The following is an 18,172-nucleotide window of genomic DNA, read 5'->3' as shown; positions in this document are numbered from 1 at the left end:
TAACTGGAGGTAACAGCTTCATGAACTTTTCTGCCCAGGCTAGCTCAAGTCACAATTTTCACAATCTCCTGAGTAGCTATGATTACAGGTGTGAGTCACCAGCACCCAGTCAAAAACCTGTTTTCTAAATGAATTTGGAGAAAGTTACCTTCACTCCACACGATTTCTCTGTCATCCTCTAAGCCATTCATAGGCAGTGGTGAATGTACTAAAACTGTGGAAATGAGGCATTCCCCTAACATACTATTCTCAAACAAATGTTCTATTTATTTGTGGTTATTTTTTTTCCAGCTCCAAAGGTATTTACTGTATTAGTTATTGTCTTGGCAAAAGCAGAGGGCACATTACTTTCTTTTTTTTTGTGGGTCATGGGGCTTGAACTCTGGGCCTGGGTACTGTCCCTGAGCTCTTCAGCTCAAAGCCACCACCCTATCCCTGGAGCCACAGCCCCACTTCCCATTTTCTAGTGATTAATTGGAGATGAGAGTCTCCCAGTCTCTTGAACCCAAGCTGGCTTTGAACCGAGATCCTTAGATCTCAGCCTCCTGAGTAGCTAAGATTACATGTGTGAGCCACCACACCCCGCAAACTACTGGGTAATTTAATCCCTTTAATATAGGCTATATTTCCAAATGTGAGGACAAGATTTGGGGAAACCATCAAGAAATAATGCAGTATCCCAGGACTAAAACAGAGGCATCAATCCTAGACATCAAGAGGTCAGGGGTGACCCTTTGTGATTACCATATGTAGACAAAATAACTATAAGACAGGCCTTCTTCACAGGCCTTCTTGTAGCCTCTGGTGAAGGATTCAGCCAACCTCTAGGGATATGCAAGCAGGTAGCCAGTGAAATAACCCCTCGATCTCAGGCTTTTCAGGAGTCAGAGTATGGATATGGCTGGGGGAATGGATTATGCACCTGTTCTATGCCATCTATTTTCCCCAACCAGATCCTCTCCATCCTTCTCCATTTTAATTTGTGCTCTGCAAAGCTATATAGGCTCTAGTTTCTGTTTACATGTTGTATTATGTCCCCCCCTCAAAACTCAGATATTGCACTAGTACCTCAAACATTACTGCACTTGGAAATAAGAGTCATTGTATATACAATTAAGGTGTGATTATTAGTCTTAGTCCAATATGATTAATATTCTTTTTTTTTTTTTTTGCCAGTCCTGGGCTTGAGCTCAGGGCCTGAGCACTGTCCTTGGACTTTCTCAAGGCTAGAGGTCTACCACTTGAGCCTCAGCACCACTTCTGGCTTTTTTCTATGTATGTGGTACGGAGGAATTGAACCCGGGTCTTCGTGCATGTTAGGTAAGCACTTTAACCACTAGGCCAAACTCCCAGCCTGATTAATATTCTTAAGAAAAAAATAAAGGAAAAAGGAAAACTTGTTTCCTAGCTATTTGAGAGAGGTGAAAATAAGAAGTGCAGCTGAGATCAGCCTGGAGGAAAGAGTTAAGAGATACTCAACAGCAAGCTGGGTTTATTGGTTTATGCCTATAAGCCTATTTATGTGGGAGGCCTAGATTAAGAGGCTTACTCCAGGTAAATAAAATTAGGACCCTATCCAAAAAATGAAACAAAAAGGGATAGAATTATGGCTCAAGTGGTAGAGTACTTGCCTAGCAAAGGCGAGACTTTGAGTTCAAACCATAATGTCCCTTTCCCACCCTCACACCCTCTCCCCCCAAAAAAGAAAATTTGATTACCAGTCACTACACTGGGAGAAAGCCAAGTGAAGATGAAGGCAGAGACTGGGTTGCCATCAAATCAAAGGAGGCAAAGACAGAAGTATGAACAGACTCTATAGTCATGTGTCACTTCACTTGGCCAGCCTGCCTTCCTTCCTTCCTTCCTTCCTTCCTTCCTTCCTTCCTTCCTTCCTTCCTTCCTTTCTCACTCATGTGGCTTGAATTCAAGGCCTGGATGCTATCTCTGAGCTCTTTTGCTCAAGGCTAGAGCTCTACCACTTTGAGCCATAGCACAACTAGCAGCAACTATCAGTGTTTGAGTAATTGGAGATAAGAGTCTTAGAGACTTTTCTGCCTGGACTGGGTTTGAACTGTGATCCTCAGATCACAGATCTCCTAAGAAGATAGGATTATAGGTGTGAGCCACCAGTGCCCAGCTTCTTTACTTTAAAATGTCTGATTTTCTACAATTGTACCCTTACCCTTCTACAGTTACTTACACTTAGCCTAGAAGTTGCAAATTACAGGTCATGTTTTCTCCTGTTTTGTGAGCTCTTTACTATACAGAAACTCTTACTAATTCTCCAATACCTAATAGACTAAAATCCAAACTCCTCGAGGTAACACTCTGGACTACCTTCTCTCAGCTTTCTGAGGTTCTGGAAAGTTTTCTGGAGATCTGGAGCTCCTAGCACAGCCAACTCTGAGTTACTTTTTGAAAGTAACTACAAAAATATAAATGTTTTAAAGTGAAGGTTAATAACAATACTAAGTTTGGGTTAAGGCCTGCAGATTATTTTTGGTGGGCGAAAGGGTTGATCTCAGATTAAACTTGAATCTGGCTTTTTCAACCTTTATTTTTTTCCAAACAGCATTTTGTTAGGATTGCTGAGGTTAGGTGGATTGCTTGAATCTGAGCTCTACTTTGCTCCAGTTTTTAACCTCATTCGGATGCAGTTACTTTTTTCTGCTTTGCAAGATAAAGAATTAAAGCTAAGAAACATGTAGATGGTCAACCTATTTATTACAATATATTTATTACTGCTGCTTCACCTCTGAGCAACTTAAAATCCAATCAAGCTGCATGGGCAATCCGACCTTGATTCCTACTAACTTCTTTTATGAAGTTATGCAGACTGCTTCTCGGAGTCTCGGTGTCTCCACTGTAAGACTGGCATTTGTGGTCCATAGGAGAATGCACTAAGTAGGTGCGACAGGATCTCTAGGATTTACTGACAGCTCTAAAACTGCAGGGAAGAAATCAGCTGCAGTGTCTGGCCAGGAGTAGTGTTCCAGATGCGCAGTTTTGAATCTCGATCCTTTTTCCTTGACCCAGGCAATTCACTTCCTCTCTCTCAGCTTTATTCTCCCTGTTTGTTACACAAGCAACATAAAACACACTCGAGTCAGCTCCCTGGCTCAGGCTCCCAAACGACTCCATCTCTCCACCTCCCCGGGCTCCACCCTAACTGCCGAGCTCCCTCGGGCTGTCTTTACCCTTCCCGGAAAGCTCGATGACTTCGGGTCCCCGCACCAGTTTTGTGCCTTTGTATCTCGATCCCCGCCCCCCAGACCCCCCGCCAGCCTCCAGCTCGCAGCCGAGCCCCGCGCGAGCTGGCTGGCGGTGGGTGCAGGGACGCCGAGGAATGAATGGAAGCAACTCCAAAACGCAGGCCCCGCCCAGACTCCCAACTTTCAGGGACTCAACTCTTTCAAATCACGCTCCGTCCTGGATTCTCGTGAGAGCTCTGACTCCCCCCTCCCCCTCCCCCGGCCCATCTCCCGGAAATCCCGCCCCCTAAGTGCTTAAAGGCCAATGGGCGAGGGCAACAGTTGCGACGGTTGGGTTTTGAAGGAGCCAATGAGCGCTCAGAGCGGAGAGTTTAAGAGAAACAGGCCCTGGACGCCGGGGCAGGTTGGGGCTTGGAGCTTGCTTGGCGTGCTGTGGTGAGTAGAGCCCCGGCCGGGCCGAGGGCGGCTACTGTGGGCAGAGGGGGGCATGCCAGGCCGGGAGAGGATGAGGTTGCGGGGGTTGTCTGTGATTGTGAGGCTGGCTGGCAATGGAAGCCCCCGCGCCGCCCTCGAGCACCGTCACCTCTCCCTCCAGGGCCCGGCGTGCACCATCTCCCCGCACCCCTTTGCCCTCCCGGCGCTCCCATGGCGCAGTTCGTGTTCGAGAGCGACCTGCACTCCTTGCTTCAGCTGGACGCGCCCATCGCCAATGCGCCCCTTGCGCGCTGGCAGCGCAAGGCCAGGGAAGCGGCGGGGCCGGCCCCCTCACCGATGCGGGCTGCCAACAGATCCCACAGCGCCGGCAGGACCCCGGGCCGAACTCCTGGTTAGTTTGGGGTGCGGCGGGAACACAGGGAAAGAGAGAGGGAGAGGAACAGGCAAAGAGCAGCCTTCGTGCTTCTCCCAAAGCCTGGTCACACTGTCTGGCATCTCCCCGCCCCAGGAAAATCTAGCTCCAAGACTCAGACCACCCCTAGCAAACCGGGCGGTGACCGCTATATCCCCCAACGTAGTGCTTCCCAGATGGAGGTGGCCAGCTTCCTCTTGAGCAAAGAGAACCAGCCTGACAACAGCGAAACGCCTACCAAGAAGGTATGTTTCCCAAAGGGGCAAAAGCCATGGGCCCTGACTGGCCTGACACCAGTCTGTCTCACCACCACCTTTACGTGTGTGTGTGTGTGCACACGCACATGTGTATTCCAGGAGCATCAAAAGGCCTGGGCTTTGAATCTGAACGGTTTTGATGTAGAGGAAGCCAAGATCCTTCGCCTCAGTGGAAAACCACATAATGCCTCCGAAGGTAAGATCTAGATTTCCAGGGAGCTTGGTGTTAGTTCATTGGGTGTGAGTGGAGGCGGTGATGGCAGAGAGATGCCTATCTACTCCCTTTCACTAGGGTTGAGGATAAGGGAGGTGCCAGTTTTCCCCATGGATCAATGCCTATTCTGTTGCCATAGGTTACCAGAACAGTTTGAAAGTACTCTACAGCCAAAAAGCCACTCCTGGCTCCAGCCGGAAGACCTGCCGTTACATTCCTTCACTGCCAGACCGGATCCTGGATGCTCCTGAAATCCGAAATGACTACTGTAAGTCCAGCCTTGTCAGTGGAAGGAGAAAGATGGCCTAGGGACCAAGCAAACAGAATGCTCATACTCTTCCATTTCTGCCTTTGGCCAGACCTGAACCTTGTGGATTGGAGCTCTGGGAACGTACTGGCTGTGGCGCTGGACAACAGTGTGTACTTGTGGAGTGCGAGTTCCGGTGACATCCTGCAGCTGTTGCAAATGGAGCAGCCTGGGGACTATGTATCCTCTGTCGCCTGGATCAAAGAGGGCAACTATCTGGCTGTGGGCACCAGCAATGCTGAAGTGCAGGTGAGACTGGTGCCTGCATGGGGCTTGCTTTGAACATGTGAATGCCAATCCCCAGTCTTTCATTCTACTGTCTCATCTCTGCAGCTCTGGGATGTACAACAGCAGAAGCGGCTTCGAAACATGACCAGTCACTCTGCTCGAGTAAGCTCCCTAAGTTGGAACAGCTACATCCTATCCAGGTGAGTGTTTTGTTTGTTTTTGTATTTGTTGTTGATGGTTTTACTGTTCTTTAGAAAAGTAGGTTTACCCCTGCTATATATACAGAGAAGCAGCGCTGGTTTGTATTTTGTGCTTCCATAGAACCTAAATCTCTTCCCTTCCCCCAGTGGTTCACGCTCTGGCCACATCCACCACCATGACGTTCGGGTAGCTGAGCACCATGTGGCCACACTGAGTGGCCACAGTCAGGAAGTGTGTGGACTACGCTGGGCCCCAGATGGACGACATTTGGCCAGTGGTGGCAATGATAACATAGTCAACGTATGGCCTAGTGCTCCTGGAGAAGGTGGCTGGGTTCCCATGCAAACATTCACCCAGCATCTAGGGGCTGTCAAGGTAAGAAAGGGGTTGGGCTGAGGTCTCTGCAGACCCTCAGGATATCCTTAGGGTCTATGAAGAGGAGGTGGGGTGGTAGCACTAGATACCTGGTTCATCTGTGGCCCCGTTTAGTTTCTTATCTAGCTCTACCACCCACTAACTTAACCCTGCTTTTATTCCACTCAGGCTGTTGCGTGGTGTCCTTGGCAATCTAATATCTTAGCAACAGGCGGAGGCACCAGTGACCGGCACATTCGAATCTGGAATGTCTGTTCTGGGGCCTGTCTGAGTGCTGTGGATGCCCATTCCCAGGTACTCTTTATCACCCAGCCTCTCCACACTGTCCTTTGCAGCCATGTCTACTTTGTTCTTTTGTACATGAACTTCTTTTGCTTTTTTTTTTTTTTTTTTTTTTTTTGCCAGTCCTGGGCTTGAGCTCAGGACCTAAGCACTGTCCTTGGACTTTCTCAAGGCTAGAGCTCTACCACTTGAGCCTTAGTACCACTTCTAGCTTTTTTTTCCCTATGTATGTGGTACTGAGGACTCGAACCCAGGTCTTCCGTACATGCTAGGCAAACACTTCACCACTAGGCTAAACTCCCGGCCCCCTGTACATGAACTTCTGTTTTAGCTCTTAATTCCTGAACTCCATTTAATTTTTTTTTCCCCTTTATTCCCCTGAACTCCATTTCTAAGTCTGGCTTACCTCCTTGCCCTCTTGCTTCAGAATGGAAGAACCTGCCCAGGAATCTAGAATCTGAAAAGCTGTCTGGAATCTATTTGTTCTCATCAACATCCGTCAGTTGTGCCTCAGAATATCATTGACATTTATTCATTCTGTGGGATACCTGACTGATCTCCAAGCTTTTTTTTTTTCTGTGAAGGCTGAGGGAATTACTAGGGTTCCAACTCAGAGCATCACACCTTCTAGGCAATTTGCTCTACCAATTGAATCATGCTTGCAGCCCTTTTTGCTTTTAGTTATTTTCTAATAAGCGCTTGCATTTTTGCCAGGTCAGCATGGACCAAGATCTTCCTAATTATGTCTGACACTTAGCTGGAATGATACATGCAGCACTCAACAATTTATTGGTTGAGATAGGGTCTAACGTTTTGGCTTCTTCCAATCTCCCATCCCTTAAGGAACTGGGATTACAGGCCATAGCCACTCTATAGGACCAAAAATTCCCCTCCCCTCCCACCTGCCCCATCACAGCCTGGGCTCCCTCCCAGCCTAGGTCCCTACACATAGCCCACCTCCTCAGAGCCTGGGGCCTCCAATTCCACATGAGGCTTCAAACCCCTTAGGGCGTGAGATGTCATGTACACAGGATCCCAGAAAATGTGGCCCAAGAAGTAGAGCTCAGACACTGTGAGCTGTAAGTGCCTGGTGGGCACTGTTGGAAGCCAACCTCAAGTTGAGTGTCTCTGTCCCCAGAAGACACACTGGAAGATCTGAGCTGGGGTAGCCTACCTTGACCAACCAGGGCAGCAGCTGGAGCAGCATATACCTCTGGCCCTGGGGTAGAGCTTGAATTCATGTCTGCTGCAAGCCAATAATAGCTCACAGGAATCTTAAGAAGGGCCCAGGGTTTTTGTTGAGTTTTGTTTATTTTTGTCCCTGGTAGTAGTACTAGGGGTTTGAGTTCAGGGCTTTGCATGCTAAGTAGGCAGTTTACCATTTAAGCATTGCCCCCAGCCTGGTTCAAAGCATCTATAGCACCCTATCTGTCATTTCCACTTCTGATCTGAGTGGAAATTATCTAGTACTGTCCTCTACCTCTGGTGGCATCCATCACCTACAAAATACAATCCAAATTAAATTAGAATAATTTTCAGCTATTGCTGGTCAGACTGCCTGTAGTGGCTTTTCTTCATCCAATCTACAAGCAGCCTTCACTATAGACCTGGACTCTACCATCCCTTAGCTCAATTTCAAATTCTTATTGTCGCAAACTTTCATGTCACTTAGACAACTTACTGAACTTGTGATTGACTAATCTGTAAAATGAATAATTGTCTCATGTGGCTTTTGTTGGGCAAGTCTGTCTGTAAAATCTGGCAGAGCACTTACTCCTGAAATAGGTTGTTCTGATCTGAGTAGCCTTGGCTTTGTCATTCATGCCTATGCTGGCCTTTCTCCACAGGTATGTTCCATCCTCTGGTCTCCTCACTACAAGGAGCTCATCTCAGGCCATGGCTTTGCCCAGAACCAGCTGGTTATTTGGAAGTACCCAACCATGGCCAAGGTGGCTGAGCTTAAAGGTAGGTGGCTAAGTGATGGAAGCCAGACAGAAAAGCTACATATTATTTGATTCTATGAGTAATAACCAAGTAGGTCTATGTAGCAAGACAAAAGAGTAGTGTTCGCCAAGGCAGGTAATAAGAATGAATGAAAATGTTTGAGACTGGATAGTAGTAACGGTAGCTGTGTTAGAATCTCACTAAATAGTACATTTTAAAGGGGTGCATTTTATGTTATGCAAATTACATTTCAAGGTGGCTGTCAAAATTGAAGGGCAGCTGGGTCTGAAGTTCTGAGGATCAGGTTTTTCAAAGCCAGCCTAGGCAGGAAAGTCCAGGACACTCTAATCTCCAATTAACCACCCAAAAGCCAAAACTGGAGCTGTGGTTCAAGTGTACAATGCTAGTCTTGAGCAAAAAAGCTTAGGCAACACCTAGGCCAACTTCCAGCCCCAAGACTGGCATGAAAGAAAAAAGAATGAAAGGTTGTGGGTATGTCTAATTCACAAGGAACTGCTCTCGCCCCAGGTCATACAGCCCGGGTCCTCAATCTGACCATGAGCCCAGATGGGGCCACAGTGGCATCCGCAGCAGCAGATGAGACCCTTCGGCTATGGCGTTGCTTTGAGTTGGACCCTGCTCGGCGACGGGAGCGGGAGAAGGCCAATGCAGCGAAAAGCAGCCTCATTCACCAAGGCATCCGTTGAAGATAAAGCCATCACCTCAGTTCTGTTTTGTTTTTTTAATTATTTTTCTAAATAAAGTAATGTCTCCCTTTCTTTTTGCATGACCTAAGTCCCAACACCATCTCCTATTCTTATCACAGCTGGAAATGGCTGTGGGAGTCTTCATCATCCCTTTTGTTTAGACAGAGATAATGCCAGCTGTACCCACCTCTGTTCACACAGGTCTACACACAGCCTCAGTGGTTTCCTCTGTCACTTTAATTAAGACACAAGTGAATAAGCAGCCTCCAAAGGCTGTATTCCCAGGCCCCCAGCCCACCTAGTCCTTTGGCCCAGAACCATCTGTTTCTGCAAGGGGTGGAGGAGAGAGCTTGAGTCCATAGTGACAGTTTATTGCTGACCTCTTCAGGTATGAGGAAAAAGGCCATAAGACCCTAGTGGGGCCAGCCCTGAGTGTTCCTCTCCCAAGTTTAAGGCAGGGAGGGTGAAGTAAGTGTCCAGCCCTTTCTGCCCCCAGCTCTGGTAGCAGAGGGCGGTAAGGCCACATCCCTTGAAGCTGGCCGGAAGAGTGGGTGAGGAGCGGAAATGGTGGTCCCTGTAGACCCAGCTGTGGGTAGGGAAGGACCAATCCCCTGCTCCGTCCTCACCACCTGTGCCCTGGTAACAGGTAGAGGTGGGAAGGACACTGATGAATGCTGCCCAAGGTGCAGTCCTGAGGCACTTCGGTGGGCGCCTATTCAGGCCTTGCTTCTCAATTGGCCTTGACCTTGTCCCGGCTTGGAGTTCCATTTTGCTGAAGTGCACGAGGCAGCCGCTTGCCCTTGGTGTAAGAGTGATACCAGAAGTTGGAGAACAGCAAGAAGAAGATGGTGCCATACATCCAGATAAGGTGGATAATGATTGGGAACTGGTAGTTGCAGCTGGGCATGAAGTAGTACTGGGAGATGTGTAGGGAGACCAGGACAAACTGGATCTAGGAGAGAAAAAGGTAAAAAACAAACTAGTGAATAGTAGAGGGGGTAAAAGAGGAGACAGTAGGAAGGGGTGCTATCAAAGTTGAAACAGGACAGAGAAAGGCTCCAGACTAGAAATTTTGGGGTAGTTATTAGCTACGGAACTCCTTACCAGCTGTATGGCTGTCATATGCTTTTTCCACCAAAGGTAGGGCTGCGCCCTGGGTCCAAGGGCAGACAATCCATAGTACAGGTACATGACAACATGCACAGAAGAATTTATCATGGCATGGAAAGAACCCATTCCTCCTGTAAAGGAACCGAATCAGGTCAGGCGAGTTGAGCCTCTGCTGTCAGTGGCCACCTCTCTTTCCCAAAGGCCTTCACCACTCACCTGGAGCAACCTTGATACCCCACCACCAACTCCAGGGAAGCACTGAGTGATGGAAGACATGTAGGAAGGTCACCTGCCCATCCTTCTTCCGGAGAATGAAGATCACCTGGGAGAAAAATGGGGAAATGGTTCAGAACTAGGACCATTCCCCAACCCATCCTCCAAGTTCTCACAACTATACTCACTGTGTCCATCAGCTCAATGAACTTGGAGAAGAGAAAGAGCCAAGCCACTCGAACCATCTGGAAAAAGTCAGGGCAGCCTCAGTACTCCACACGGTACAGTGAGCCTCCCCAAACTAGGCCATGAACACAAATCACACCGCATCACCCAGGTTTGGTTATGACTTCCCCCATCTCCGCTTACCCGGAGTGCCTCAGGGCTGTTAGAGTAGTCCACAGGGTCACAGCGCCAGGTGTAGGTACTCAGCCAACCAGACATTAGGAACTAGGAAGGAATGTGGATTAAACCACCAGAGTTCCCCCCACATACACTTCCCGGCAGCCCCTCTTCCACATGACCTGAAGAAATGGATGTGAAAAGTTCCCTGGAAAAGAGAGTGCCATGATGCGGCCCTCTGACCCACCCTTCCTGCTGACAGACTTGAAATCCTAGGCATTCTGGCCCACCTCATAGACAATGTAGAGGGAGAGTGCCACCAATGAGAAGTTGTAGACAATCATGAAGCTTCGGAGTTGGAAGGGCTTTCGATTGGCCATGATTCGAGGCCCAAGTGAGAGGACGAAGTACACATAGGTGAGGAGGATGGAGGTCATCAGCAGGGGAGAGCCCATCAGAGGATAGTTCTGGATTCGAGGATCTGAGAATAAGGGTCAAGAAGTCAGCAAGGGTCTCAGTGTTCAAAGGGGACTCATTAGATCTAGAGACATGAGATCAGGGTCAAGGGATTCATAAGGACTCTTCATTAGGGCATAGCTCTACATCCTGAGATTAAACCTGGGAAATGGGGAAGAAAAGGCTGATGGACAGCATCTTACCTGCATGCTTCATCATTTCCTGGTACAGATTCACAACAGCCTCCATCCTGGCTAAGGATTCTGGGGGAGAGATGAAGGATGGCTATATCAGGCAGGCAGGGCCTGTTACATGTGCCTGTCTCTCACATCTGATAAACAGAAACAACAGAAAGAACCAGGCAACTCTGATACCTCATCGAGAAAGGACAGGGCTGGGGACAGAGCTCAGCAGAGCACTTGCCAGACACAAGGCCCTCGGGTTAGATTCTGTAGCCACAGAGAGTGGGGGGGAGAGGGGGAGAGGGAGAGGAAGAGGAAGAGGGAGAGGGAGAGGGAGAGGGAGAGGAAGAAGAGGGAGGAGGAGGAAGGGAGGGGGAGGGGGAGAGGGAGAGAGAGAGAGAGGAAGAAGAGGGAGGAGGAGGAGGAGAGAAGGAGGGGGGAGAAAGAGAGAGAGGAAGAAGGAGAAGGAGGAGGAGAGGAGAGGGGGAGAGTGGGAGAGGGTGAGAGGAGAGGGAGGGAGAGAAGGAGGGAGGGGAAGGAGGGAGCGAGAGAGGGAGGGAGAGGGAGAGGGAGAGGGAGAGGGAGAGGGAGAGAGAGAGAGAGAGAGACAGACAGACAGACAGACAGACAGAGAATAGACAGTGAAAGGAAGGAATTATTGGGGCCAGGAGGGGGAAGGAAGCAACAATTTGGTGGCAGTTGCCTTCCTAGAGAGGGTAAAAATTGTTCCACCTTTCCTTTCCACAATATAAGCACTGCTCTTGGCTCCTCTCTGGAGTCTTACTTCCTGACCTCTCCTCTCCTCTTCCATTCTATGAATTCTAGTCCCTTTCTACAGCCTTCCCTCCTCACCTGAGAAAGATCTCATCTTCAGAAATGAACCTGCCATCCCTGCCTCCCGGGCTCAGAGAGGTCATTCTTCTCTCCAGGACCCCTGCTGCCCATTTCTCTCCCAAGACCCCCTCATCTTCGTACCTCCCTGCTTCTTTATGCCCCTTCCAGAAGCTTAGCAGACTAGGGTTCTTCCTAACCCTGCTAGACACTTGTCTCCCTAGGTCTGTCTTCTGGGGCTCTCACCTCCAGCCTCTCTTCTCTTCCCTTCTCCTTGCTGGTGCTCTCTGCCGGAGCCCTTCCTCTCCTGGAGGAGCCCTTCCTCTCCTGGAGCCTGGCTCTTTGAGACTCCTGCCCTGGCGGCTCCACCTGTCTGACTAGATCTGGTAGCCCGCCCCGCCCTCGGCCCGCCCCTGCTGTATTGGACATGGGGTAGAGGGTGGGTCTAGGCCAGAGGTCAATGCCTAGGGGAGCAGGACCCACCAAGATTGAGAAAGCCATGCAAAGCCCCAGACTCACCACCTACCAGCCTGGATCAGCCTGATGAGCTAAAGTTAAGTCCTAGGAGCTCCAGAAACCTCGCCTGGCTCTGGCCCAGGCTTGTCTCAAGGACTTGCTAAAAATCCATCCTCCACATCCTCCACTGGACCAACCACAAATTCTCAGTTTGTCCCATTTCAGAATGGGTACAATCACCCTTCCCTTACTGGGAGTGGCAAAACCACCAGTGGCATGTGAGGAGGTGGGGAAGTGGGGGAGGTCTCAGGAATCTTCCTCTCCCTCTGGGAGGGGTACTAATAGGCTAGGTCCCCTCCTTCTCAAAGCCTGAGGAATGTCGGGGGAGGGCTTACAAGAACACAAAACCCTCTCCTAGATCCAAGAGAGCCTGGAACACTAAGACTGTCCCAGAAAGATCACTCAATAGCGAGGGCATCTGGAAACTCAGCATGGCCAGGCTCCAAGCCCTGTCATCCACACCTTCCCACTCCACACACCTGCCTCTCACACTGCTCTCCACTACTCCCTCCCCCATGACACACACAGGCCTAGCACACAGCCCACTCACCTCCAGCTGGCCACCAGTGCCCAGCCTCTGACACTGCCCAACTGGCCCCTATAGGCTGTGACACAGGGGCACCTAAGCCTCACACACCTGCCTGGACTGCAGTCCCACTGGCACCCACACAACACCATGCACGGGCCACATATGCAGGGTGAATGAACACCTGGCCATGCACACCACATGGTGACACACACCTCCCTCCTTCACAGCAATCTCCTGGCTTGTGTCAGTCCTCACGTCTTTACTTATAGTCAGACTTTGTTTGGTGGCCTATGCTGGGGTAGGAGCCTAGTGCCTAGGCTTAGGCATGTGTTCTCAAACAGTTCCTCTCCAGCACTCGTGAGGTTGCTAGCTCCTTATCTTGCTCAAGCACCCCTCCAGGATCCCTCCCTACCCTACACACAGGCGCCCAGAGAGGCACTGGCTTCTGGTAAGCACCTCTCCCCAAGCTGAAGGGAAATCCGGGTGTGTCCCTAGCGAGAAGGCAGTGGGATCCTTCCTTCCTTCCTTCCTTCCTTCCTTCCTTCCTTCCTTCCTTCCTTCCTTCCTTCCTTCCTTCCTTCCTTCCTTCCTGATAGGTGTGAGGGAAAAGGGCATGGCAAAGGAAAGGGAAGGGGAAAGGAGAGGACCAGAGGGAAGAGGGTAAGCCCAGAAGTGGTGGAGGAAGGCCTCAGTGCTCACAACTGGGAACTAGGGAGCGAGGGGCCGAGGGAGGCAGGGTGATGGCCAGGCCCTGCCCCAGCAGCTGGGACCTCCCACCCACTCGCCCCAAGAACAGCCTCGCCCACAGCCTGAGCAGGGCAGGGCAGGGCAGGGCAAGGAGGGCAGAGTATGGGGCAGGGCTAGCCAGGCAGGGGCGCTGGCACGTGGGGAGCCGTGGAAGGTCCAGACTCACCAGTAGGGGCCAGGTGGGCAGCACGGAGGGCTCGGAGGGAACCGGACCAGAGCAAAGTCCCCAAGGCCAGCCTGCCGGCCACTTCCTCATCTGCTGGGCCGACTTTCTGTCACCAGAGGGGGAGGGGGCGGGCCGGGTGGGGGGCCGCCTGCTGATTGGGCGGCCAGCCGAGGCAGGAGGGCCGTCCAGAGCGGGCTTGGCCGCAGGGGCGGGGGCAGGGGCGGGCCGTCAGATCCCGGGGCAGGAAGCACACCCAGCCCGGGCTCCCCACCCCTTCCCTGGGCCCGCCTCGCCGGCGGCTGCGGCCTGGCCTGCCTAGGGAGCACAGCCTTCAACGGCCCCATTCTTGATCCTCTGACCAGTCCAGCAGCAGGCCCCACAACCTCTGCTGGGTGCGGAAGGCCCCGCTTAGGACTCCGGGGAAAGTTCCAAGCTTCAGCCATAAGCCTAAGGAGCATCTCTTCCTCCCCGCAGGGCCCTTCCTAGAGGCAGGGGAGGGGTGGGGGTGTCCAGCTGTGCGCCCTGAAGGCTGCTGATTCCTGCGGCCAGAGGGCTTAGCTGGGGGGAGCAGCTGGCCACGGATGCCAACCCTCTCTGAGCCTGAAAATTTGAATGAGTTCCATGTTAGGAGCACCAGAGTTTTCTGGAATGGAGGTGGGAGAGTAGAAGCTTCTGGAGGCAAAACCGTGAATCACTGATTCAGCTGGCCTGCAAGGTAGTGAAAGGGGAAAAAGAAGTGGAAATGTAGTTGGTGGTGGCTGAATGTAGGAACTGAAGACAGTCTGTGAGGCCGTCTGATTTTTATTGCAAAAGCAGAGAACTGAAAAGTATATAAATCCACGACAGTGCTCATGACCATGTTAAGTTCTGGTGCCCGCGTCCCTGCCCTCGTAGGTTGCCAAGTCTCCTTAGAGGTAACAGGAAACAGATGGGATTTGACAGGGGCAGGCAATGTGGGAATTTCCTCAAAATGTACCACCTGCCCACTTAGTTATCAGTTCTATATTCTCTAGCCCGCACTTCCACACACTGGCTAACTAGACTGGAACACTGGAAGTAAGAACCAGGTTTTGGGGCCAGGAGCATGGCTTAGTAGTAGACTGCCTAATGTACACAAAGCTCTGGGTTCGATTCTTCAGTAGCACATACACAGAAAAGGCTGGAAGTGATGCTGTGGCTCAAGTGGTGGGGCACTAGCCATGAGCAAAAAAAAAAAGAAGCTCAAGGACAGTGCCCAGGCCCCCCAGGCCCTAAGTTCAAGCCCCAGGACTGACAAAAAAAAAAAAAAAAGAACAATATTTCAGTAAAATGAAACTCTATCTCCAGTTCCTGAAACAGAGTTTTGCATAAGTGATTCAAGAACCACTCATTCAGGGCCGGGAATTTGGCCTAGTGGTAGAGTGCTTGCCAAGCATGCATGAGGACCCGGGTTCAATTCCTTGGTACCACATACATAGGAAAAAAAGCCAGAAATGGTGCTGTGGCTCAAGTGGTAGTGCCCTAACCTTGAGAAAGCCCAGGCCTGAGTTCAAGGCCCAGGACTGGCAAAAAAAAAAAAAAAGAACCACTCATACAATTGGATGATATAAAAGTGGACAGAATCCAGACTGAAGAAGTAAATGGTGGCTACATGGATGTTTTCATCCTAGAACCAAAATACATCTCTAAGTCAGTTCATTAGTACCCATTCTTGACAAGGAAATAGGAACCTACTTAGCATTGTATATTAGGCTGCTACTTGATCTAGTCCCCTACCTCGTCCTCTCATTCTACCTATATCACTCTTCTATATGTGGTGACATACAGCTGTAAATTCTAACACTTGGGAGAGACTAAAACAGGAGGAGCTCAAATTTGAGGCTAGCCTAGGCTAAATAGAGATACTCTGTAAAAATAAAATTAATAAAAGACCAGACAAGCAGGGAAAACAGCCCAAATTGTTAATAAGATATATGCATGTATTTTGGATGTACGAGCATTCATTTAGCAATTTTTTTCTACAACTTACTGTGTGCCAAGCATTGCTTTAAAAGCACTATCCTCTAAAAGCACTTTGTTGAAGATAAAAGACTATTTAGACTGTGAGACTATCCCAAAGTCCAAACATATTAGTGACAGGAAACTTCAACTATGTATTTATTCACTTGGGCCCCAATGGTAAATGACCAAGACAAGACCTATATAATTTGTTGGCTTACTGAACAAAAAACATTCTCCAGGTCCCATGTTCAGGTATCACCACCACCACCACCAAAAATAACAACAAAAAGAATTTATTTAACTTTCATATTCTGGTTTAAGCCTTGTCAACATTTGTTATAACTTAAAAGCATGCCTTCAAGTTATTAACGAAGTAACTTCTCACTTCTTTCAAATATTTGAATAAAATAGATGTTTTTGAAAAAAAAAAAAAAACATTCTCAAAGACTCTTTAATCAGGGTCAGGAGTGTGGCCTAGTGGTAGAGTGTTTGCTTAGCATGCACGAAGCCCTAGGTTCAATTCTTTGGTACCACATATACAAAAAAAAAACAAAAAACAAAAACCGGAAATGGCGTGGTAGCTCAAGTGGCAGAGCACTAGCCTTGAGCAAAAAATGTCCAAGGACAGTGCCCAGGCCCAGAGTTCAAGTCCCAGGACTAGCCAAAAAAAAAAAAGACTTGGCGGGGTTGTGGAGAAAAAGGAACCCTATTACACTGCTGGAGGGATTGTAAACTAGTTCAGCCACTCTGGAAAGCAGTGTGGAGGTTTCTTAAAGAACTGAAAATTGACCTTCCCTACGATCCCGCCATACCTCTTCTGGGCATCTACCCTGAACATCATAACCCAAGATATGATAAGAACACCTGCTCAGCTATGTTTTTCTCTGCACTATTCACAATAGCCAGGCGATGGAAACAATCCAGATGCCCTACTGCAGATGAATGGATACAGAAAATGTGGTATATATACACAATGGAATTCTACATAGCCAACAGACAAGATAAAATAATGGCATTTGCAGGAGAGTAGATGAATCTAGAGCGAATCATGTTGAGTGAGACAAGTCAAGACCAAAGGAACAAAAGGTGCATAGTATCCTTAATATGCGGCTATTAGACCCAAATAGTACAAGAGAGAGGACTCAATATTTGCATACCCAATGCTATGGACATGGTATTGGAAATATAAACAAACTACATAGACATAAAAACCTATGACTCTATAAACATAATGTTTTATTTCATAAATTAATATGTATCTATGATATACAAACCCTTAGCCTAATTTTGATTATGTTCTAAAAACTGTCAATGATTGTATATAGAGATTTCCTTCTTGAACACTCGTTTGTTAAACATGTCATTTGAAATATGATGTAAAAATCAATGTTACTAAATTCTTTAATAAAAAAGACTTAATTTGATTCAGTTCTTCCTAAAGCATCTTCCAGTATCTGATAACAGACCCAACTCATGCTAAATGGTATAGCTATGCCTTTGAGATTTCTGCAAAACTTTCTAAGAGAATAGTCAAAGAAATTCATAACTCCAGTAGAAAGTAGTATTTCCACAGAGATAAACCCAGAGGGTTATGAAAGCACTGAGGGTAGATATTAATCCAGGGTAGGGTTTTTTAAAAAGTTCACAAAAATGGGGAGCATTTAAAAACTTTCTAGAAGGCAAAGAAAGGCCTTCCAAACAGGCAGGAACAAATATATGAAGGCAGGAAAAGTAGATATAAATCATCTGAAGAACCTTGTAGCCATAGTTAAATAGAGGTGATGTGTGTGTATGTTGAGATAAGGTCTTGCTATATAGGTGGTTTACAATCCTACTTCAGTCCTCCTACTTCAGCTTTCTAAGTGTTGGGATCATGCCTAGCTTCTGTTTTTATTTTTCAGCTCAACTGCACATTAGGATTATCTGGGGAGCTTTTAAAATATCAGTGCCTGGCTCTTACCTCCAGATTGATTCTAATGGCTGCTTTTTTTTTTTTAACAGGAAGAGGCTGAAACCTGTTTATAAGTATGGAAGGGAACAATAGGCTCTACCACACATGAAGAGACATTGGCTTCAGCTAATAGACTGAAGCATATATCAATAAAGAGAAAGTCTGTGCGTAGATTGGAAGAACTCGAGGAAGTTTTTATCTAAAGGAGTTGATTTTCCCTTTAGTCAACTGATGAGACATTCATTGAGCATGGAGGTAGTAAGAATTTTAGGAAGTTGGCTGGGAGTGCGATCGAGTAGTAGAGTGCTTTCCTGGTATGCATGAAGCCCTGGTTTCAATTCTTTGGTACAACATACATAGACAAAGCCAGAAGTGGTGCCATGGCTAAAGTAGTAGAGCTCTAGACTTGAGAAAGCCCAAGGACAATGCTCAGGCCCTGAGTTCCTGAGTTCAAGCCAAAGGACTGGCAAAAAAAATAGTAATAATTTTAGGAAGCTGTGAAAATCTAATAGCAATGATGACTGACACTGGGTGGACTCAGTAGACAGAGATGAAGGCCCATTGAGTAGGAGGAC

The 18,172-nt window shown here is 48.4% G+C and overlaps 2 protein-coding genes and 1 long non-coding RNA gene across 4 annotated transcripts; 1 reads left to right on the top strand and 2 right to left on the bottom strand.

The window, feature by feature from the left end:
- Window positions 1–2,707: 2,707 nt before the first annotated feature.
- Window positions 2,708–3,454, bottom strand: LOC150061970 (uncharacterized). Its single transcript, XR_016535861.1, has 2 exons — window positions 3,198–3,454; window positions 2,708–3,070 (listed from the first exon to the last, which is right to left on the bottom strand). It is a non-coding gene; the product is annotated as an uncharacterized LOC150061970 (long non-coding RNA).
- A 107-nt stretch (window positions 3,455–3,561) lies between these two features.
- Cdc20 (cell division cycle 20) lies at window positions 3,562–8,657 on the top strand. The gene is made up of 11 exons (XM_090335047.1): window positions 3,562–3,647; window positions 3,808–4,038; window positions 4,156–4,304; window positions 4,416–4,512; window positions 4,670–4,798; window positions 4,890–5,086; window positions 5,171–5,265; window positions 5,413–5,641; window positions 5,810–5,935; window positions 7,771–7,888; window positions 8,396–8,657. Exons 2-11 carry the CDS (start codon window positions 3,858–3,860, stop codon window positions 8,572–8,574), a joined length of 1,500 nt encoding a protein of 499 aa, XP_090191173.1. The 5' UTR covers window positions 3,562–3,647; window positions 3,808–3,857; the 3' UTR covers window positions 8,575–8,657.
- On the bottom strand, window positions 8,605–13,750 carry Elovl1 (ELOVL fatty acid elongase 1). 2 transcript variants are annotated; one of them, XM_090335046.1, is made up of 8 exons: window positions 11,955–12,035; window positions 10,899–10,958; window positions 10,530–10,720; window positions 10,267–10,347; window positions 10,086–10,142; window positions 9,901–10,006; window positions 9,679–9,815; window positions 8,605–9,526 (listed from the first exon to the last, which is right to left on the bottom strand). In XM_090335046.1, the coding sequence occupies exons 2-8, from the start codon at window positions 10,942–10,944 to the stop codon at window positions 9,305–9,307; spliced, it is 840 nt and encodes a 279-aa protein (XP_090191172.1). In that variant the 5' UTR covers window positions 10,945–10,958; window positions 11,955–12,035; the 3' UTR covers window positions 8,605–9,304. The 2 variants fall into 2 exon arrangements, with proteins under 2 accessions (XP_090191172.1, XP_090191171.1); XM_090335045.1 differs by lacking the exon at window positions 11,955–12,035 and adding an exon at window positions 13,667–13,750 and having other exon boundaries at window positions 8,606–9,526.
- Window positions 13,751–18,172: the final 4,422 nt, after the last annotated feature.

This window comes from Megascapheus bottae, chromosome 6 (genome assembly GCF_031878675.1).
Source record: "Megascapheus bottae isolate mThoBot1 chromosome 6, mThoBot2.hap1, whole genome shotgun sequence".
In the NCBI taxonomy this organism is placed as follows: domain Eukaryota; kingdom Metazoa; phylum Chordata; class Mammalia; order Rodentia; family Geomyidae; genus Megascapheus; species Megascapheus bottae.
Note: the sequence above shows the minus strand (reverse complement) of the source record. Positions and strands in the feature narration are given on the sequence as shown.